Source organism: Balaenoptera ricei, chromosome 1 (assembly GCF_028023285.1).
Source record: "Balaenoptera ricei isolate mBalRic1 chromosome 1, mBalRic1.hap2, whole genome shotgun sequence".
Lineage (NCBI taxonomy): Eukaryota > Metazoa > Chordata > Mammalia > Artiodactyla > Balaenopteridae > Balaenoptera > Balaenoptera ricei.
Window position 1 is genome coordinate 161,767,536 of NC_082639.1, and position 24,668 is coordinate 161,792,203.

Consider the following 24,668-nt stretch of genomic DNA (forward strand, 5'->3'; position numbering starts at 1 on the left):
CCACAAATGATCAAACTGCTTAAAACCAGGTGACTCTGGGGTTGTTTTTTCCAGAAATATTGTGCAAAGGTGGTCACAGATATTATATGTACCACTAGCACCATGCAAGGCAGCTACAGAACAAGGTTTATCAGTTGAAAAACATAAACAAACAGAAAGTCTTATAAGAAAATTTTCTTGTAAGAGAAAATAGTAGCTTTGATAAAATCTCCTTCAAAGTCTCATTTTCTCATTTTTCCTGCATATATAGTCTGTAAGCACTATGGTCTATGTTCCAGTAAAGAGAGACACCACCTTACAAACCTCTGTATTTATAAGTCAAGGGGGCAAGAAGCATTTATAAACTTATGTAACAATGGAAGCTCCCAGGTTGAGGATGTGACTTTGTTAGAAAGGGGAGCTTTGGAGCCTAGTGACTTTTCTTGCTCTAACTCAGTCTTGCTAATTCATCTCTTTGTTTAAATACCAGAAGGGAGAAGAAATGAGTACCTAGGGCTATAAAGATCTGTTTCTAATTAGGTTAAGACACTAGAAATGTCATCATTATGGAGATATCTTCATTATGAAAGATTCTTCACATCAACAAGATAGAGATTATTGGGTATCTTAGTTTGGGTTACTCTGAAAGCAAAGCTTGAGAAAATGACTAGGGTGCCAGTGGTTTATTTTGGATTCTATAGGATCCAAAAGTAGGAAGTAGGATCCTAGGGAGTAGGAGTGAAGGATGAGATTGAGACAGGGAAAAAGAGAAAAGGTGAGTATTGTAAACAGCAGGTGCTCAATTCTTTGAGACCACTAAGTGTAAGGAATGCCTTTCAAAATTGTCTGTCTGAAGGATGGGAGACTGGGATGTTTGTCCACTGCTTTCTGTCCCCCATCAGTTTAGGGTTGCCCTGAGGGCAGTAACTGCCCCCTCAATTCCAACTGTGCTTCTTCAACTTCAGAGAAGGCCCAAGGCAGAAAAACTGAGAGATTCACTGTGAATGCTTTCTGTAGAACACCATCAGTATAAATGTGAGCTTGTGTAAACTATGTACTCCAGCTGAGACTGTAATCAGAGGTGGACCAACGGGATATGACATGAGTACAAAAGCATTTGCTACAGTATACCCTTTACACCACTCTGATCTGTTTATGCCCCTTTTACTTGTGCTCTATCACTGATTCTAAAGTAATGGCTGGCTGCAGTCTCTTAAAAATTACTCTAAGGGAGGGTTAGTAGAATGTTACCTCTGATCTTGAGGCTGTAGTTGATATAAATCATTTTCCTTTGCTACCACCTGAGAGAGCAACTACTGCGCAACTACTGCGCCTGAGAGAGCAACTACTGCGCAACTACTGCACCTGAGAGCACAGGCTCAGTAGTTGTGGCGCATGGGCTTAGTTGTTCCGCGGCATGTGGGATCTTCCCAGACGAGGGCTTGAATCCGTGTCCCCTGCATTGGCAGGCGGATTCTTAACCACTGCACCACCAGGGAAGCCCCCATGCATTTATTTTATTAATAAAAATTAAATCAAAATTTATTTCTAATGGAGTATTTGAAATGAAGTTGACAAAAGACTGTATGTGAACTCTAGACTTAATATAAAGGTGAAAATGTTACCCTCACCATCAATGTTCAGAACAAGAAACTGGTTGCTAGGGACATAAAATGTTACAATACATGATCTTCAACATCAAAGTAGACAGAAAAGAATGTATTAGTGTATGGAACTGTTAAACAACAGCTACAGAACATAAAATGCAGTTTTAGAGAGCTTGAGGACTTTGGTTGGGGACAGGTCTGTATCTAATCCGGCCCTTGACACTTAATAGCTGTGTTACCCGGTGAAAGGTACTTAACCCCTTTCTTTTTTTTTCTTTTTTTAATTTTTTTGGAGTATAATTGATTTACAATGTTGTGTTAGTATCAGATGTACAGCAAAGTGAATCAGTTATACATATACATATATCCACTCTTTTTTAGATTCTTTTCCCATATAGGCCATTACAGACTATTGAGTAGAGTTCCCTGTACTATACAGTAGGTCCTTATTAGTTACTTAACCCCTTTCAACCTCTGTTCCATTATCCACAAAATGGGGATGATGATAATACTTACCTCTGGAGTTGTTATGAGGATTAAATGAGATCATGCTGGTAATGCTTAGCATAGCATTATGATGAAAATAATAAATAATTCCAAGTCATCTATTGCTAATAAGTGCTATAAAATGAAAGAACAGTCATTGTTTATTGGAGTAGTCAAAGAAGGCTTGCAGATAAAGTGAGACTTCAGATAATGAATAGAGAAGGTAAGAACATTCTAATAAGAAAGGATCCCAGGAGGAAATATATAGAAGTGGAAATGCATATGGCAGGTTTGGGTAAAGATGAGTTGACTAGTTTGATTAAATAGAATAGTGATAGATGACTTTGAAGGACCTATGAGAAAGGCCAATAGAGGTTTTTTCCAGATGTCTATGGGTTGTTACATATGCTAGTTATTTTATTTTTAGAAAATATAGCATTCCAAAATCCCTTTCACTTAGTTTTAACCTTAGGAAGAAATTATCCTTCAACATAGGCCTTCCTCTGACATGTCCAGGCCTCTAAATTTATTGCAATTTTTCATACAAAATTGTGAAACTGGAGACAGTTCCCTTCCAGTGTTCTTACCCCAACATTTCATGTTCCTTGTTTCAACAGTTAAGTCACTGTTTAAGTTGTAAAATACAGTAATTACATTCTTATGGTGGTATTGTAGTTGTGAGAAAGTTAGGGATTATTTGGAAATCCTGCATTCATTCAGAGTCTTTATAATTTTTCACAGTTGAATATTTTCTTTATTCAGCCTGATGTCTACTGAGAATAATTCTAGTTTAACATGGCTCATTGTGAATAATTTATGCTTTCATGCCAAAACTCCTATTATATCTCCAAGCAGGGAAACATTTTAGCAATGCCCTAAAAAAAAAAAAAAGAAGTCCTATAATAAAGTGGGAGAATTCTCTCAGCCCAAGTTGCTTTTATTCACACAAGTTTTCTTCCAGCTTCTCAGCCTGAAAGCAGTAGAAATGTTTGAGTTGTGGCAAGTTATCCTATGGGAAAAGGATGAGAATGGGAAGACTGGAATCTCCTTCAAATCACCCGGATTTGGGAGAGTCCTGTTAATCTGAAGCTATGAGCTCACACTCTTCCCTCTCTCTCACCAGCCAAGTTTGCAGTTCATCTCCCAGAATTGCCCATGGACACTACAAGGAAGATATTATATATATATATACATATATTTTTTTTATTAGACTTAAAAGTCAAAGTTTTTGCATTGCTTTACAAGTTTTCATCTTATATCCAATTAAATCTCTCTGTCCCTTAAATTCTCATCCATCCTTCAAAACCCGCTTTAAGTTCTATTTTTCAAGACAATTTCAGTGAGTTGTACAATGCTTACTGATCTCCCACATCTTTTATCATTTCACCATTTTTTTCATTTTGAAATAATTTCAGACATACAAAAACTTGCAAAACCAGCTCAGAGTATTTCCATATGCTCTTCATTCAGATTCCCCCAATATTAACATCTAACATAACCACAATAAGATGATAAAAATAAGGAAATTAACATTGATATAATACTACAGTCCTTACTCAAAATTTTCATTTTGTTCCACTAATGCTCTTGCTCTGTTGCAAGATTAAGCATTCCATTTAGGTTTTTTGTTTTTTGTTTTGTAACATGTAATTTTTAAAAAACCCTTTATTGTTTTAGAGCAGTTTTAGGTTTACAACAAAACTGAGAAGAAGATACAGAGATCCCCTCTCAGAGGTTTCCTATATTCCCCCTGCCTCTACACATGCACAGTCTTCCCCATTATCAACATTCCTCACCAGAACAAGGAAGATATTTTAATACCTTCTTATCCTGAAGCTACATATGCATGTCATGAAGGATATGTTCTGATTGGAGAGGCTAAAATCTTCTGCAAGTCTTTATGCTAGTTACCTTTTCAATGTCAAGGAAGTGAAAGAGGAGTTGGTTCCTCTAGATCCATCCACAGCCCACTGCTAAGAAGATAGAATTAGAAAATAGTGAGAGCAATGTTTCCTGTTGATCAAAGGTACCACATAAGTTTTGCCTTTTATTTAGTTAGTTTGAATAGTTAAGTCACACATGGTAAACTTAAAAAAATCATTGACAATGAACTTGACTTCTCACACCTTCAAAAGCTGTCCTTCAAAAACACAGCTCAGGGAGACGCAAGAGAGAGGAGATATGGGGATGTGTGTATATGTATGGCTGATTCACTTTGTTATACAGCAGAAACTAACACACCATTGTAAAGCAATTATACTCCAATAAAGATGTTAAAAAAAAAAAAAAAAAGGCACAGCTCATCCCTTTTCCAGAGGCACCTACTACTACCTTGTTCTTAGGTATCTTTCCAGAGTATCTAGAGACAATGTCTTTTACCTGAGAATATCTTTGTGGCTCTAGTAAAGTTTTCATGACAATCTCATGAGTTATTTCTAACTATTCAAGAAAGAGGAATCTCATGTGTTAATTCCCAAATCACGAAGTGTTAGAAATCTTCACAAAAGCTACCATTTTCCCGTGACCCTTCCATTTCCATTTTCGATGACCTGATGGTGCTCCTGGTTGGTCAACCTGTTGTAGCAACAAGATCAGTCAAGAATGGGCTTGCCTTCAATGTACATGGTATTTTCATCATTTTGCTAACAATTTCATTTAACCCAGGCAGATTATGAGGCAAGAACAATGAAAAGTACATACCTAAGACCATATGCAGATCAAGGCTGTGGGGTGTAGCAATTAAGAGCAAAGTTCCTGCTACCTAAAAGCTATGTGACACTGAGGAAATTATTAACTTTTCCAGTTTCTTTGTAGTATCTAATTCACAGAGTTGTAGTGAGGATTAAATGAGATAAGGCATGTAAAGGATTTAGCACATGACTGACAAAAGTACTTGCTCAATAAATGTTAATTATTGCTACTGTAATTTGCATTATTACTATTATAATACTATTGTATTATGAAAATGAAAGATAATATAGAACAACTTGCAAGACCTGAGTATAACTTATGAACAGAATTTCTCATCATTTGCATTGTTCAATGCTGTTATGTTGTCTTTTACTGAGAAACACAGTATGCTCAAAAATATCTTTCCATTACAGCTATGTGTCTGAAACCAGAGATAGAAAATGGAACGCTGTCCGTGGATAAGGAGAAGTATGTTGCATCTGAGAATGTCACAGTCCAGTGTGACTCTGGGTTTAGTTTGTTTGGTCCCCAAGATATCACTTGCTCAGAGAACACAACCTGGCACCCAACGGTGCCCACTTGTCACTGGGTAAATTGCACGAATGTATGTCCCTCTGCTTTCAAACCTTAAAAGTGGTGCCTCCCCCAAAACACCATCAAGCCAGCAAAGGTGAGATCTGAATTTTGTCAGGATGTATAAGTAACTTACCAAAATTATCACTTTCCACCTTGAAGCACTGTGGTGAGCTGCGAGAGGCAAGTTTTCCTGCTCTGTGGCTGGAGCCAAGACCACTAGATTTGGGGGGGTCCCATAGTCCCAGATATCCTGACCCCTAGCTCTACATTTTATGTAATAAATGCTGTTTGCTCCATTTCCGGTTGATCATTAGAATTATTCCTCAGTTGTCCTTGCAGGGGTGCTCTGGGTCTCCTTTATAGCTCTGCATCTTTTCTGCTTCAGCTCTGCTTGGTTGCTGCTCAGAACAGATCTGGGCTTGGCCTGAATGTTCACATTTGCTAGGAAGCAATCTTTCCTGATATCCTGTTCATCCATCCATCCCCTGGTCAATCTCACATTTGCCAGTAATGCCTCTTAAATCCTCCCCCCCAAACCCTGCCTCCTCTTTCCTTTAAATCACTTTTAGGAGGTCCCTGAGGTCTGTGAGCAAGCGCCCACGGGCAGACACCTCAGGCAGTGTCTCCCAAGCCCGCAGAATGTGGAAATGGCCCTAGAGTTGTATAAACTGTCTCTGAAGACCAGATGTCTTTTGTTGGAGGGTACCCTGGCCCACCCGCCAATTCTTCTAGCCCTGTGTTTAGGGAGAATATGCACATTTGTGTAGGTTAGCGCTTGGAATTAGGCAGATGCCTTGTACCCCCAAAAGCCCCCTCCTGGACCCGGCCCTCTCCCAGACACCTGCTGCGCTGTAGGTCCTCGGCTATCCCGAGTTGCGCGGCCCGCGCATGCGCAGTATGCACTTCTTCTGCAGGCCTCGGGCAGCGGGAACCCTCCTGGCCCCTGTAGCTAGAGCTGGTCCCAGCCACCTGCATCGCCCCCAGGGCAGAGAGAGACCAGTCCCCGAAATCGTTCTGAGGTGGCGGCTTTAAACTAGCGACAGCCAGTCCCCATTTTCACTTGTTGCCTGATGGGGGTCCCCTTCTCCTGAACAATTGGAACGAGAGAGTCAAGTTTAAGAATATCACTAAGAAATTTTCTTAAAAAGAGGAAAAAAGGGGTCACTTTTGCCTTTAAGTCAATGTACGGAATCTCTGTTCAACAACTCTACTGTTCCTTAAGCACAATCACTCAATAAATGTCTGGGCTCGAAGCGCTGGATTATGATTACTGCTACTGAAAATGCGTAATTTTTGATAATCTAGACTTCTGTGATTCAAATGTTTAATTTTCTGGACCCGAAGTGCTGGCTAATTAAATGAGCACCCTTCAAATATCAGATTGTCTCTGTTATTGTTACTGTACCACGTTCGTTTTGCTCCACGCACAGCAAGCCAAACCTTGCAAGGAGTTGAGAGAACAAATCTCAAATCTGCTTCCCTGAAGACAAAGGGCTTGGGTATTTATGGGATAAAGAATGAAGCTGGGTGGTCTGAGGCACAGGGAGCATGGGTAGTGTGGGGAAAGGTGATTGGGAAAAGGTGCGATAATTGTCATCTGTGCAGGTATAACTAAGCTATGGGCTTCTGCAAGTTCAAAAGATCACCAAGTGGACACTCACACATGCCCAGTTGAAGGGTTAGTGGTCCTATCCAGTCGCTACCAGCTCAGGTCCAACCAGATGCAACTGACTGCAAGTCCCTGGAAAACAACTGGGGCAAACATCTTATTGTTTAGGCGAGGAGCTGCTTAGAGGACATAGAAACAATTAAAACGACCTTGATTAGTAAAGGCAGGTTACAGGTGAAATGGATTAAACTAATGACTACTCATGGGTTCACTGTCATATTGGTTAGTCTGTCACACCTCCAGTACACAAATTCACAGATGTCAGCAATTAACTTCCTTTTTTTTTTTTTTTTGTATCTCAGAAAGCATGCAATCCAGAAAATTCAAAATATGTTTATACCATTACCTTTGCCTGAATACTTTTACTCCTCATCCCAACATATCCAAAACCTACCTACTCTTTATCAACAGAATAGGGCACAGAACTTGGATTCTCAACGTAAAACACTTCTGTAATTAGAAACCAGAGCAATGAAAAAAAAAATTACTAAAAGTGCAGAAGTCCTTTGGTGCTCCCTTCCAGTTTGTTACTAACTCACCACTCTACCCCTGCAAAGTATTCCAGTATCCTCACTTTTAACAGCACAGATTGGTTTTATGTTATTTAAATTTATAGAAATGGAATCATACATTATGCATTCTTTCTTTCATGACTCTTTCCCTTAAATATTATATTTGTGAAATTCATCTATGTTGTGTGTAGTTGAGGTTCATTCATTTCCATTACTATTAAATATTTCATCATTGTATAAATATACCACAATTTACATATTTATTCTATTGTTAATGGACATTTGGTTTATTTTCAATTTTTTTGGCTATGAACATTTTTGCACATGTCTTTTGCTGAACATATGTACTTTTTTTGCACAAATACGTAAGGATGGAATTGCTGGGTCACAAGAGGTATGTATGTGCTTGTTCAGCAGTTTTCCAAAGTGGTTGTACCAAATTGCATCCTTCTCCCCACCTCTCCCCCACCCATCCCTTCCAGAACATGCCTGCTCACCAATGCAAGCTGTGTTCATTTTCTTCCCTTCCATTTTTACATCTCTATTCCTTTAATGATGCATTCGAGAATTACGTATCAGCTAAATTTACTGCACAAAAATCCTTGTCTCAAGGACTGCTTCTTGGCAGGCTAAGGCAAATAGCGAATTCTTATTCATTCATATATTTTGTTTATTCAGTAGGTGTTGATGTGACTTTTCATGGTGAGTTGGGCCATACAAGCAGGGTTTCAACCCTTAAGATTTTAAAATTTGATTTAATTTAATTTTATTATTATTTTTTAACATCCTTATTGGAGTATAATTGCTTTACAATGGTGTGTTAATTTCTGCTTTATAACAAAGTGAATCAGTTATACATATACTTATATCCCCATATCTCCTCCCTCTTGCGTCTCCCTCCTATCCTCTCTATCCCACCTCTCTAGATGGTCACAAACCACCAAGCTGATCTCCCTGTGCTATGCGGCTGCTTCCCACTAGCTATCTATTTTACATTTGGTAGTGTATATATGTCCATGCCACTCTCTCACTTTGTCCCAGCTTACCCTTCCCCCTCCCCGTGTCCTCAAGTCCATTCTCTACGTCTGCATCTTTATTCCTGTGCTGCCCCTAGGTTCTTCAGAACCATTTTTTTTTTAGATTCCATATATATGTGTTAGCATACAGTATTTGTTTTTCTCTTTCTGACTTATTTCACTCTGTATGACAGTCTCTAGGTCCATCCACCTCACTACAAATAACTCAATTTTGTTTCTTTTTATGGCTGAGTAATATTCCATTGTATATATATGACACATCTTCTTTATCCATTCATCTGTTGATGGATACTTGGGTTGCTTCCATGTCCTGGCTATTGTAAATAGAGCTGCAATGAACATTATGGTATATGACTCTTTTTGAATTATGGTTTTCTCAGGAAATATGCCCAGTAGTGGGATTGCTGGGTCATACAGTGGTTCTACTTTTAGTTTTTTAAGGAACGTCCATACTGTTCACCAGAGTGGCTGTATCAATTTACATTCCCACCAACAGTGCAAGAGGGTACCCTTTTCTCCACACCCTCTCCAGCATTTATTGTTTGTAGATTTTTTGATGATGGCCATTCTGACCCGTGTAAGGTGATACCTCATTGTAGTTTTGATTTGCATTTCTCTAATGATTAGCGATGTTGAGCATTCTTTCATGTGTTTGTTGGCTGTCTGTATATCTTCTTTGGAGAAATGTCTATTTAGGTCTTCTGACCATTTTTGGATTGAGTTGTTTGATTCTTCTGATATTGAGCTACATGAGCTGCTTGTAAATTTTGGAGATTAATCCTTTGTCAGTTGCTTCATTTGCAAATATTTTCTTCCATTCTGAGGGTTGTCTTTTAGTCTTTTTTATGTTTTCCTTTGCTGTGCAAAAGCCTTTAAGTTTCATTAGGTCCCATTTGTTTATTTTTGTTTTTATTTTCATTTCTCTAGGAAGTGGGTCAAAAAGGATCTTGCTGTGATTTATACCATAGAGTGTTCTGCCTATGTTTTCCTCTAAGAGTTTTATAGTGTCTGGCCTTACATTTAGGTCCTTAATCCATTTTGAGTTTATTTTTGTGTATGGTGTTAGGGAGTCTTCTAATTTCATTCTTTTATATGTAGCTGTCCAGTTTTCCCAGCACCACTTATTGAAGAGGCTGTCTTTTCTCCATTGTATATTCTTGCCACCTTTATCAAAAATAAGGTGACCATATGTGTGTGAGTTTATCTCTGGGCTTTCTATCCTGTTCCATTGATCTATATTTCTGTTTTTGTGACAGTACCATACTGTCTTGATTACTGTAGCTTTGTAGTATAGTCTGAAGTCTGGGAGCCTGATTCCTCCAACTCCGTTTCTCTTTCTCAAGATTGCTTTGGCTATTCGGGGTCTTTTGTGTTTCCATACAAATTGTGAAATTTTTTGTTCTAGTTCTGTGAAAAATGCCATTGGTAGTTTGATAAGGATTGCATTGAATCTGTAGATTGCTTTGGGTAGTATAGTCATTTTCACAGTGTTGATTCTTCCAATCCAAGAATATGGTATATCTCTCCAACTCTTTGTATCATCTTTAATTTCTTTCATCAGTGTCTCATAGTTTTCTGTATACAGGTCTTTTGTCTCTTTAGGTAGGTTTATTCCTAAGTATTTTATTCTTTTTGTTGCAGTGGTAAATAGGAGTGTTTCCTTAATTTCCCTTTCAGATTTTTCATCGTTAGTGTATAGGAATGCCAGAGATTTCTGTGCATTAATTTTGTATTCTGCTACTTTACCAAATTCATCGATTAGCTCTAGTAGTTTTCTGGTAGCATCTTTAGGATTCTCTATGTATAGTATCATGTCAACTGCAAACAGTGACCGTTTTACTTCTTTTCTGATTTGGATTCGTTTTATTTCTTTTTCATCTCTGATTGCTGTGGCTAAAGCTTCCAAAACTATGTTGAATAATAGTGGTGACCTTTATTAATAATATGACCTTTATTATGTTGAGGTAGATTCCCTCTATGCCTACCTTCTGGAGGGTTTTTATCATAAAGGCATCCCTTAAGATTTTTAACCTGTTCCTGTCCTTCCTGCCCTTTATTTAAGATAATAAATATGTATCTTCTTCACTCTTTTGCACAAGTATAGAATTTCTGAACTGAAGATATCAGAACCCATTCTAGTCCCAAACCTTTCTTTAAACATACATGGAGACTGAGGCCTGAGTTATTGTGTCATATTTGAGGGTTAATTCTTGATAGATCATATAGAGATATGGTGTCCTGAGAGAAGGGCAGTTTGGGGTCTTTTCCACCATAGTAGAAGCAGAAGGCTTCTAGGCATATTCTTTTAAATGATAGGTTCATGATTCTGTTCAAGAAAACCTTGTAGTCTGATTCCATTAAATGAAAAATAGTTTGGCATAGTGAAAAGGGCTGGGGATTTAAATTAGTCTTGGGTTCAGAATCTGACTTGGCCACTGATGAGAAAGGTTTTGGGAAGTATACTCAGTCTTCCTGAATCAATATCCTCATTTGTAAAATGTGGCTACAACACCTATGTTACAGTATTGCTTTAAGAAATTAATTGCAATGATTTATGTAAAAGTTTGGAATATGATTAATAAGCAGAAGCTTTTAAAAAAAAATAACAACCTTCTGTTAAATTAATTAAATGATGTTTCTTTTTTTAAAAAAATTATTTATTTTATTTATTTATTTTTGGCTGTGTTGGGTCTTTGCTGCTGTGCGTGGGCTTACTCTAGTTGCGGCGAGCGGGGGCTACTCTTTGTCGCAGTGTGCGGGCTTCTCATTGTGGTGGCTTCTCTTGTTGTGGAGCACGGGCTCTAGGCACGTGGGCTTCAGTAGTTGTGGCACGCAGGCTCAGTAATTGTGGCTTGCGGCCTCTAGAGCTCAGCACAGGCTTAGTTGCTCTGCGGCATGTGGGATCTTCCCGGACCAGGGATCGAACGCGTGTCCCCTGCATTGGCAGGCAGATTCTCAACCACTGTGCCACCAGGGAAGCCCCTAAATGATCTCTTTTATCTGACATACTCTGATTTTATTCTAGTTCCTTTTTATAAGATGACTTAATTGTGCCGTCATCAATATTTTAGAGTTTACTCATTTATTTCTGGGGAATGTTCCTCTTTATTTTTGAGAGCTAGGCGATTTGATTGTTACATGCCTCATTTTGCACTCATATAGTTCAACTGTGTGGTGAAGGTCATTTTTCGACATTTTCCAATGGTCACTGTCTTCTGAGAATGAATATCTATGTATCTTCAAACAACAAATATCCACAGCTGGTCCAAGGGGGAAAACATTAAATCCAGATTGATAACTTCACTTATGCCCTTTGCCAATACTGAAAGAAATAATCTCAGTGAAAGACTCATTTTTTAATGGACCAGTCTTAACCCAGATACTTATTACTGAACTAAGTCCTAGGGTTAACAAATATGCCTTTTACAGCTTATCATCTAGTGCTTTTGTCAGAGACATATGCTGAGCTGGAAGGTCCTTCACTCTGAGTCAGTGCCATGCAGAAATTCTTGAAGTTGTCATGATCCATTGTCCACTTATAATGCTTAATTCTCTATCATTTAATTTTCCTTTTTCTGTGCTCTAAACATTATCTGTGCTCTAAACATTACTCCTTTATCTGTGCTCTCAACATTACTCCTTTATCTGTGCTCTCAACATTATCTGTGCTCTAAACATTACTCCTTTATCTGTGCTCTCAACATTATCTGTGCTCTAAACATTACTCTGAGAAGTTTCCCTTTGCTTTCTAACTAGTGTAACCCCAAAGTTGATTAATTTGGTGCCATAGATACTCAAGGAAACAAATATTGAGGGACTAATTGTTGTTTGGACTGTATTTTTGTCTTTTAACAATTATATACTTGCATGCTTTCTCTATTCCAATTAGTCTGTGAAGTATTTAGGAAGAAACTTTAACTATAAATCTTTTTTTAATCCTACCTTCCTACTGGGAATTCACATTAGTGAATGAAGATTTGACACCACTGAGAGATGGCATAGAACATACCTCAGCATCTCACCCTGTTCCCTGAAGAAACTGACATACACACTGTATCATTTTCCTAGTTTCTCTTGATTACTCAAAAGAGAAGTGATGTTTATAGGTAGATAAGCCAACTAGTGCTCCCCACAACAGTGAGAAAGTCACGGGGTTACAATTGTAAATACTCACAGAACTCCAGAGAGCTGTCATGACAAACTCATTTTATTCTCCCTAAGACTTGGAGCTTTATTGGATTGCCTCTCTTGGGTCCTGTCCACTACCTAGTCTACTCAATTCTGCTTCCTCCTTTCACTGACTCAGAGCTGTGGCCTTCCCCAGCCTGAGTTCCTTGGGTCAGGGGTCAATTTACTACTGACTTAGAGCTTCCACTTCAGCCTGATTCTGGGCATCTGAGAACACTGAGCTTCAGTGTTGTGTCTCTGAGATTCTTCACCATGTCCCCTAAGTTGCAGGGAATTTTCCCAGCACTGTGCCTCCTTGGCGTCCTGTCTCTACTGCACTGCCCACTTGTCCTGTGTGGTGAGTACAGAGGTGATAGGGAAGAGGGGAGAGTTTAAACCAAGGTAAGGAGAAGAACCTTTGATTAAGGATTAGTTAAATATAACCAAACGTCAATACAATGAAGTATTAAGAAATATATTAACATTTAATATTTTAATATTATGTTAATATTTAACATAAATTATATAGTACTATATAAATATATTATAAATATATAATATTTTATTAATATTTTATTTATTAATTTAAATATTAATATTTAAATATATTAAGAAATATATTTAAACAATTTTAGTCCTTCTGATATAGGCTATAATTATGTGGGAAGCAAAATATTACAAATCCTTGAGGAGCTGATCAAGCCACAAGAAAAACCTTTTAATTTTTATATTAATGTACTATATTCAAGTGGCTACACCTAAATTCTTAAAGAATTAATTCTTCTACAGGATTAATTGCTCTTCTATTGCATCAGTTGTCAAGTAGAAAACATTTGCTATCCAGAAAGTAAAACTTTATATTATTGCAAATAAAAATAACATAATAAAAATAATATAAATATATGTATATATTATAAAAATATAATTAATATTTTATATATAATTAATATACAATATATAATATATAATGTGTTATTAATATATATTATTATATTATATATTAATATATATTAAATATACAATATATATTTATTTAATTATTTTATATAAAATTAATATTATTTTATTATATTATTTATTATATTTATATGTATTATATATAAATTATTATATATAATAATTATTATATTATATATTATCTATAATAAAAATTATTATATTATATATATACTAAAATTATTATATTATATACCTTATATATAAAATAAAAATTATATTATATATAATATATAAAAATTATTATATATAAATTATTACATATATAAATTATAATATATATTTATATTTATAATATTTATATATTTTTAATATTTTTATATATTTATATTTTTATTTTTATATATTTTTATAATTTATAAAATCATAAATTTATAAATTTATATTTATATATTTTATTATATTTATTTATTATATTTATAGATAATACATATAAATTATTTTATATATTATATATCAAAATTACTTTATTATATTTACATATATAATATATATGTTTAATTAATTATTTTATATAAAATTAATGTTATATATAATTAATATATATTATTATATAATACATAATATATAATATATAAATATATTGTATATATTAATATATATTATTAATATATATTATATATTAATATATTATATATTGATATATAATATATTTATATATTATATATAATTAATGAATATTATAAAATATATTTATTTATATTATAAATATATTTTTATATATAATATAAAAATATATTATTGCAAGTAATGAATTTACTAGGATAAAATTACAAAGCAGTGCATAAACTAAAAACACTGTATAAATGAAAGGTCTTGTGGAGCAAATTAGGGAATAATTGTCCCTAAAGAGTGAGCCCTGAAATGGTTTGCAAGGACCTACAGGCCCCACTAGGGTAGCGTTTGTGATAAATGCAGATATGTAATTGTTTTAGTTTATAAATGGAAATATGCCAATAAAAGTATCATTTTTATTCATCTGCCATGTGATTTCCTCTAAAGAAAGAAGTTCTAAGAATATTTTAAAAATATTTACATACATTTCCCTTATGTCATCTATCAGAGCATTTAATGTAGAGCATTTTGCACAGAATGACAAAATTACTCAACTAAAAAGAGATTTCACCAGTAGCTCTGTCTATTTCAATGGATGCTATTCATGTGATATGGGGTACTTTCCCAATTCTGATGATACAAGCATTACACGCCAAGCAGAGGGAATGTGGAGTCCCAAAATGCCACCTTGTCACCTTTTGTCAAATTAATTTCCTGGGCTCCAGAATGATCGCATGCTCTTTAGGCTTTATGAACTTTTTTAATATCATAGAGTGACTTCAGAGTTATTTCTAAGGGGGGGGTGCTACAAAAGTACTTTACTTTGGGAGTTTTTTATATCATAACAATGGATACTGTAAGGGAAATTCTAGGTGAGGTAAAAGAATTCATATATTCTGGGTGATTCTTCTCTCTTGGAAATTGAAATTGCTAAATCTGTTTTTCTTCCAAAGCTTTACCCCAACCCTGACACTCTCCTTGTCTTCCCTAAGCACCATCACCTCCACCTTCCAGGCCTCCTCTCCCTTCATGAGGCAGTGAAGGTAGATTGCATCCAACAAGTCACAGAGACTTGTCATGACTCCAAGTCTCTTTGTATTCATTTCCTCCTTTTTCATTCCCTCAAAATGCCCCCTTACCTCTGGTCCATGTTCAGTAGAAGATATGCTCAAATCTGTCTCACTCTGGTTTCTGAGCTTGCCTCCTTTTCATCCTTCAATAACAACTCTCTGCTGTCTCTAAGTCTTTGCTCAGATCATCACTCCAAGACAAAACCCCTGCCCGCATCTCATTCATCAAAGCAATTTTTTATCCAAACTTAAAATATACTTCCAGTTTCCTCTAGGAAATGTTATCTTATTCTTTTTCCTTTGTTTTTCTCTTTCCTCTTTTTTCTATCCATCTTGTTGGGATTTCTCGTCTTTGGGCACATTATTATAAACTGACTGATATTATGGTTTTGCTCTTCATGTGGTTGTGACTTGTTTTTCTTACAGTACTGCAAGAATGTGCATTAATGTCTGCTGAACAGCCTTATAGGGATCAATTTATATAAATATTTGTTGTATTAATTTATAAAAGGCATTTTCTAATGATGTGTTTGATTTTAGGCTTAAAAAAATATCATTTGTGAACACTAGACTTGTACACAGGTAACATTATTTTGGACCACAATGTCAAGAGCAAAGACACAAAGATACTTGATACATGTTCCCTCATCTCAAAAGGGAAAAACTGTAATATGGATAGCATAAATTGCCTGTTAAATAAGTGCTAGAGAGTGTAGAATGAAGCCACAAAAAATACGGACTTTTGAGCAGGACAGATCTCATTTCTTTCTCTGACACTCAGTAACTGCCTCACTTGGAACAAGATATTTAAACTCTCCTTCTGCTATAAAAAGTGGGGAAGATGATAATGTGGATCTCTTAGGGGTGCCTGTGATGATTGGATGAGAAAATATATACATATACCATTTATGGTGTACATAGTGTCATAGAAGACATAAATAAAGTATACATAGTGTCTAGATTATAGTAAGAGCTCAATAAATAGTTGGATGGGATATATAGTCTCTTCTTAATAACTACTGTAGGTACCCAGAGAAATAAATAATGACTAGATGTTGGGGCAATAAGAGAAAGAAGCCTTCACAGAACAAACTTGCGTAGCAAACGGAAAAGAAGAGTGGCATTCTAGATAGAAGACAGAGGATATAAACACACATACAGATGTGGGAATATGAGTGGCATATTTGGCTAGATAGATTAATTAGCCTACATATAGAATGCAGTGATAGTCAAGGTTAAACTATCCATGAGAAAGGCCAGGAAAGGGTCTTCTGAATATCCATGGGTTGGTAAATATTTTAAACATTTACTTCAAGAAAATATGCAATTCTTAAACTACTGTTATTTGGTTTCAGACCTAATGAAGCTATAAAGGGATGGATGTTATTTGTCATTGCTCTTGATAATTTGAAAATATTTTCATACAGGTTACATTCAACTTCTCATCTTGGAGGCTCCAAATGGAATTATTTAGTTGGAAGGAAATGACTCGGTTGGAGTACGTTAGCAAATCAGGAACAGAGAGAGCAGACTCAGTGTCTCTGTTTTCCAATCTGTCTTCAGTGATGAGATCTTCTAAAGGTGGAAGTTAGATTCTTAGCCATAAGATTCTCCTCATGGTGATTTCACTAACATCCTAATTTTTGTAGTAGACAGACTGGTGAAGTACATGGGAATATGATGACCCCTCCTGTATCTTTAGTTCTTTAAGAGTGGCACAAATTTCTCCTTTTCCCCTACCCCTCAGTACAAGATATTTTTTAAAAACTTACTCACTTGTTAGCTTTTAGAGGTATGTTGCCCAATACCAGGGCCAAAGAATGGCAGAATCACCACAGAAAAAAGTGTTTTGCCACTAGCTGTGTCCATTTCTATGGAGATGTGGTTTCATATACAAGTTATGAGCAATATATAAGTTTGAAGCTAAATGCCAAGCAGATGGCATGTGGTGTCCTGAAGCACCAACACGTGATCTGAGTAAGGGCTATGGAATTATGCTATTTTAGAAATTTCTTCATATTACAGTGATGGAGATTATTAAGGGAAGGTCTCATGTTAGGTAAAAGAGATTGTATACCCTGCATGACTCTTGGAGTGGATAAATTTGTTAAAAAGCACTGCCCCGGTTACAACCTTTTTTCCCCCATATTGTTTGTTCCTATTCTCTTGACCTTCTTGGTTTTCTTTTCTTTTCTGAGTCAATGAAAATAGGCCACATCTAATAGATAAGCTGGACTTTTGTTTCTTGGTATGTGTTCTCTTTTCTTCCCTTGCTTCTGGTCCATATGCCTTAACCTACAGTATAAAACCTGCCCACATCTAGTGAACCTGCCTTTCTAAACTTACTTCCTTTCTTCCTTCTTTACCTTCCATACTCTGGAACATCATCATGCCATCTACTTTTTGCTTATTCAGTAGAATTAACGTGATGCCATTGATGTTCTGTATCAGTGTGGTATTCTGTGGATGTCCACATGGTCATGATATCTTCAGACTCTATTATGACAGGGACAGGTGAGTTATCATAGCCAAGGTCTTAAAATGCAGATATATGATCTTGAACCTTCCATGTGTATGCAAACTGTTTGTGATCCTCTTTTCTGATAGGGATGGAAAAGAAGGCCTCTGCTAAATCAGTGGCCTCGTTTATCCAAAGACACACGAATCTGCTCTAGCAAAGATTCCACAACTGGTACAGTGGATGCATGCAATAGGGGCTAAAATGCTGTTGGGTTTTCAGTAGTTGACTGTAATTCTCCAGAATCCTAATTTTTGTAGTAGACAGACTGGTGAAGTACATGGGGATATGATGACCCCTCCTGCATCTTTAGTTCTTTAAGAGTGGCACAAATTTCTCCTTCTCCCCTACCCCTCAGTACATGATATTTTAAAAAACTTACCTTCTTTGCCTCCCGCTGGAGGTAGTATTGACGGCTTCTACTTGGCCCTCTTGGGTAGGACAGCTCTTACCTCATAGACAAAGGACCATTATGGAGGTTGTGCCAATGACCCATTTTATCTACCCTGTTTATACCTTCAAAGGTAACGGAAATGGCCACCAAGTGGTCTAATAGCAGGGCCATGATGTTTCCAGGTGTCCACGTCAACTGAAGCTCTATGTCCAATAATCTTTGGATTATTGTGCACCTCTCACCTGTGCACAGTTACCTATGTAAATAGACATAGGTCCTCTTGGAAGACTGGGGCACTCATTACTGTGCATACTTCCCAAGGTGTTGTAGTATCTTTAGTCTTGGAAACTGTCTTTTTCTTCAGTGAAGGAGACATCTGAGGATAGTACTTGTAGATACTATAGCCCATCAGTTTAATATTTTACCTGACTTTCCTGATGGCCTGTTTTATTTAAGTTTCTCATGCACTGTTTGTGGATCCTGACAGCATTCCCTTTCAGAGAGGTACTCAGCACCATGCCACGTCTATTATTCCAACCTGCAAGCCATCTTTTTTATTCTTTCTATGAGCTCTTTTCTAAAATATGTTAGAGGACAGTAAGTATATTCTTGGGGGGTTGGATGGACAGGTTTGAATGGGAGCAATGAGTCAGAGATTGTGGATTTATTTCACATCTTTACAGTCTCTCCCAGATGTACATCTCTGCATTTAGCCTGAAATCAGTGGAGTGTACCACTAGTACAATGAGACTTTGGGCCAAATTCAGCCTTCATGCCAAAATGGCTCCTAAATAGTGTCAAGTTTAGTGAATTGTCAATAAAATGAAACAAATCTTAAGTGCTTGTCATTCCACTGGAGCCTTTCTAAGGTTCCCCAGCCTCAGGCCTACAGAAGGGCAGCATAGGTCCTGGGTTTGGCTAAGTGAGCAGATGGGCAGAGAAGATGGCAGGACAGAAGGAAGCCTCCTACAAACCACACAGATTCTGGGAAGTGTTAATATAAGCATCCGACATACTGACCCTCTTTCACTTTTATGTCTCACATCAAGATTGCGATTCTCCCCCTGTCATTGCCCGTGGACATCATAAACTAATCAGTTCATTCCTTGGATTAAAAAGTGGTGATGCTATATACGAATGTGATGAAGGGTACACCCTGGTTGGAAAGAACAAACTCTCCTGCACTTCTTCAGGCTGGTCACCTGCAGCCCCTCAATGTAAAGGTAACTCCAGCTCCCTCTTTAGCTTTGTGGGGGGGGAACTGTCTTGAAAGGCTTGAGAGCACAGTTTCTTCTCTGCCAGAGGCAGCCAAAAAATATTTGATTTGATTTGATTTATTTAAAATACTATATTCTGATGGTACCCAAAGCAAAAAGTACAGAAGGCACAACAGAAACATTAATCTCCCCTACTTCTTTCTCCCGGGTGCAAAATTCAGCCTCTGTGAGGCAGCCCCTATTCTTCGTTTCTTGTATACTTCCAGAAATATTCTACAGGTGGTACATCTTATCTGAGTGTAGTTGTGGCCCATAGCAAAATTGTCATGGAAAGTTGGTCTAGCATGAATGTCGACTCCCATGGGATAATTGCAAGCATCGTGGTGAGGTCACAGGTATTTCCATCAGAGCCAGGGCAGGGCACCACCAGCTCAGGACGTAGGCATGTTGTGGGTGGGGGACTCCTAGTGTGCCAGCTGTGTGGCAACAAGAGGGGTAAAGATGGGGTCTGATTGTTACATGCACACAGGTTTAATATCACTTTGTCATCAACAACCGCAGGGATTACTTGCCACCATTGTCTCCATTGCACATGGGAGGATAATAGGCGAGAGGGAAAATCTTGTATCCAGCATCTTACAGGGATCAAGATACGAGAGGTAGTTGATTTGATAGATGAGGATTTGGGGTCACGTGCCCTTTTTATATTCTGTCATGCTGTTTAAAATTGTTATGTCCTTGGGCAAGTTACTTAACTTTTCTGTATCTCACTTTCTCCTAGATAAAATAGTGAGACTTAAATAAGATAATCACATAAAGTACTAGCCCAAAGTCTAATACGTAGCCAGTGCTCAATAAATATGTTAATGAAAATTATTTTTATTCTCAAGATGAAAGAAAAGGTAAAACAATTAGCAGCACTTAAATATAGTTCATTCTTAGTACCGTAGACGCATATCTTTTTCTTAGATCTACAGATTGCTTAAAATTATGTTTCCATTTTAGCTTTGTGTCTGAAACCAGAGATAGAACATGGAAGGTTATCTGTGGATAAGGATAGATATGTTGAACCTGAAGATGTCACTGTCCAGTGTGACTCTGGCTATGGTTTGGTTGGTTCCCAAAGTATCACTTGTTCAGAAGACAGAACGTGGTACCCGGAGGTGCCCAAGTGTGAGTGGGTAAGTGGCACAATTCAAGGCAGTTTACAATCTATCAAACCCTAAAATGGGTGTCTCCCTCAAAGCACTGTCCTGCCAGCAAAGATGACATCTGACTTGTCAAGATTCATTCATACAAAGGAACTCTCAATTTTGCCTTGAAGCCCTCTGGTCAGAAAGGAGTGATGTTTTCCTGCTCTCACTTGAGAACAGGGAAAACTGAGCCCCTTTGGAGTGGAGGGTCTCAGAGACCTGGGGGTACTGACTCCTTAACTTTACTTTTCTAGGGGATATGGTATACTGTTGTCTCATTTCTGGATGGTCAGCGGAAATAGTCTCTGTTCCCACAGAGGCTTTCTGCGAAGCCATCTCAGAAAAGAGTTATATTCCTCTTAGGAAGACGATGGTGGGGTCCAAGGTGTTTTCTGGTTTTCCTGCTCATCCACCAGTTCTAGGTGGGTCTTGGTCCTGAATCTGTAGTCCTGCCTTTGTCAGCATGAACTATGCCCCCTAACAATTGAGAGAGAAGCCTTTTAAACACACGCATCACATATTTCTCTTTTAGGAGTACCCTGAAGGCTGTGAGCAAGTGATCAAAGGCAAGAAACTCATGCAGTGGCTCCCAACCCCAGAGGAGGTGAGATTGGCCCTGGAGGTGTATAAGCTGTACCTGGAGATTCAACAACTGGAGCTTCAGAACGATAAGGCGAAGCAAGCCACTCAGAAGTGTTCACTGTAATGTTTCCCACGAAGGGGAGGAAAATGTGCCTTGCTGCCTTAAATCCAATATGGATCACTTCAGTTAATCACCTTTACCATCTCTTTTACACCATCAATTGTGGTAATAATTATCTAGAAAGGATAATTGGTTAATATTTAGTGCTTTGAGACTGTAGAATTATTTTTTTTTTTTTTTTGACTTTATTTATTTTTTTTTTTTTTTTCACACACACACACACTGTATTTTATTTTTACAAGAGATAAATCGACTGACACCAAGCATTGTACATGGATGACCACAACAAAAGCAACAATGATTGCAATTACCAAACATGAAACACACTCATACTATGTCATAGTATTGACATTCGAGACTGTAGAATTATTGATCATTTTCTGATTCATATTTTTGCTTTTCTGGACACAGAGTCTGTTTCATCAATTAAAAAATTTACATATCCAACAGTATTTTGTCTTCATGGTCATTAGGACTCTGTGAAATGAGGTCTGTGAACAAACCCATACATAAAGTTGATATATTTATTTTACCATAGAGACCTTAGACATATGAACGTGGGCTCACACCAATACATTTCCCTGGATTGCCTTTACTCCACAGTTCCACATGTACAAGTCACTCAGGTGTTAAATATCAACACACCCCAAAAGCCTTGTCCGTTGTCCCCCATGAAGCAGTCATGTCCTTTTCTGAACCCCCATGCACTTGGCCTCTGCCTCACTAATGCTCCCTCTTGCCTTTGCCTTGCAAGAGGGGGATTCATGTCTGTGTCTGATCTCCTGATTCCATCCTCAGGAACAAACTCTGAAAACCTGATGAATGGAAGCCCACCCGACAGCCACCTTTGTGCTCCCAAGTCCTCAATCCAATTGGTCCTATTTTCCTTTTTAGAAAAGTAAAATGGTCAAGCAACTGTCCCCCACTTGAGGAGAAACCCCATACCAATTACATTTATGTCTTGGAGTGTTTGGAGGCTTTTATTCCTTGCACTCACCACTTCCTCCAACTCTTGCATCCTCTGAAATCTCTCTTTCATTCATATCTTGGTTCCTTTGCCTCATCTCTTTTGTACACAGAACTCTATGGGGAACATTGGCCTCTTTTGTTTAATTTCCCCAAACATACTCCAATGAGGCAATGGTGTGTAGCAGACTCTCACTAAACCTTAGATACTACAGAGGGGCTTGAACCGTTAGAGAAACCTACTTAATACAGAGGTATTCATTCATGGTCTCAAAAGCCATCATCTGCTCCTGCTACTAGGAATTATTTTGGTTTCCCCTGATTCAAGGATTTGTGAATTACTAGTTTCCTTGAGAAGTGATCCCAGGAAGCACTGTGAGCGAGTGGGTAGTAAGATGCGGAAGGGAGGACAGCCTAAAGAGGGAGCATGTTTGAGGGGATCATTGTTGTTGCTAACAGGATCTACGCTATGCTGAGTGCCCCTTGAAGGTGTGTGGAACACAACTCAGAATGTACTTCTGAGGATTAGAACCTGAGGTTTAAATTTTTTTTTATTGAAGTATAGTTTATTTACAATGTTGTCTTTATTTCAGGTGTATAGCAAAGTGATTCAGTTTTACATACATATATATTTTTTTCAGATTCTTTTCCCTTATAGGTTATTACAATATATTGAGTATAGTTCCCTGTGCTATACAGTATGTCCTTGTCTGTTATCTATTTTATATTTAGTAGTGTGTATATGTTAATCCCAAACTCCTAATTTATCCCTCAGCCCCCCTTCCCCTTTGGTAACCATAAGTTTGTTTTCTATGTCTGTGGGTCTATTTCTGTTTTGTTTATAAGTTCTTTTGTATCATTTTTTTCAGATTCCACATACAAATGATATCATATGATATGTGTCTTTCTCTGTTTAGCTTACTTCACTCACCATGATAATCTCTAAGTCCATCCATGTTGTTGCAAATGGCATTCTTTCATTCTTTTTTATGGCCGAGTAATATTCCATTGTATAAATATACCACATCTTCTTTATCCCTTCATCTGTCAATGGGCATTTAGGTTGCTTCCATGCCTTGGCTACTGTAAACAGTGTTGCAATGAATATTGTGGTACATGTATCTTTTCAAATTATGGTTCTCTCCAGGTATATGCCCAGGAATGGGATTGCAGGATCATATACACAGAAATCTGTTGCATCTATACACTAACAATGAAAGATCAGAAAGAGATATGGAGACAATCTCATTTACCATTGCATCAAAAAGAATAAAATACCTAGGAATAAACCTACCTAAGGAGGCAAAAGACCTGTACTCCAAAAACTATAAGATGTGGCTGAAAGAAATCAAAGATGACACAAACAAATGGAAAGATATATCATATTCTTGGATTAGAAGAATCAATATCGTCAAAATGACTATACTACCCAAGGCAATCTATAGATTCAATGCAATCTCTATCAAAATACCAATGGCATTTTTCACAGAACTAGAACAAAACATTTTAAAATTTGTATGGAAACACAAAAGACCCCAAATAGCCAAAGCAACCTTGAGAAAGAAAAATGGAGTTGGAGGAATCAGGCTCCCTGACTTCAGACTATATGACAAAGGTACAGTAATCAAAACAGTTAGTAATGGCACAAAAAGAGACATATAGATTAATGGAACAGGATAGAAATCCCAGAAATAAATCTATGCACCTATGGTCAATTAATCTACCACAAAGGAGGCAAGAATAGACAATGGAGAAAAGACAGTCTCTTCAATAAGTGGTGCTGGGAAAACTGGACAGCTACATGTAAAAGAATGAAATTAGAACATTCTCTAACACCACATACAAAAATAAACTAAAAATGTATTAAAGACCTAAATGTTAAGACCGGATACTACAACACTCCTAGAGGAAAACAGGCAGAACACTCTTTGACATAAAATGCAGCAATATTTTTGGATCCCTCTCCTAGAGTAATGGAAATGAAAACAAAAATAAACAAAAGAGACCTAATTAAATTTAAAAGCTTTTGCACAGTAAAGGAAACCATAAACAAAATGAAAAGACAACCTACAGAATGAGAAAAAAGATTTGCAAATGATTCAAACAACAAGGGATTAATCTCCAAAATATATAAACAGCACATACAGCTTAATATCAAAAACAAAAAACAAAAAACCAACCCAATCAAAAAATGGGCAGAAGCTCTCAGTAGACATTTCTCCAAAGAAGATATACAGATGGCCAAAGGGTACATGGAAAGATGCTCAACATTGCTAATTATTAGAGAAATGGAAATCAAAACTACAATGAGGTATCACCTCACATTGGTAAG

General features: G+C 37.1%; 1 protein-coding gene across 1 annotated transcript in view; it reads left to right on the plus strand.

Annotated features, from left to right (window-relative positions):
• The window catches only part of LOC132353698 (zona pellucida sperm-binding protein 3 receptor-like), a 53,052-nt gene extending 31,528 nt beyond the window's left edge, over nt 1–21,524 (plus strand). Inside the window, exons 9-10 of the mRNA XM_059905080.1 lie at nt 20,480–20,655; nt 21,200–21,524. Of these exons, the coding sequence (XP_059761063.1) occupies nt 20,480–20,655; nt 21,200–21,373 (350 nt within the window). The 3' untranslated portion in view covers nt 21,374–21,524. The remainder of the gene's footprint in view (nt 1–20,479; nt 20,656–21,199) is intronic.
• The last annotated feature ends 3,144 nt before the right edge of the window (nt 21,525–24,668 follow it).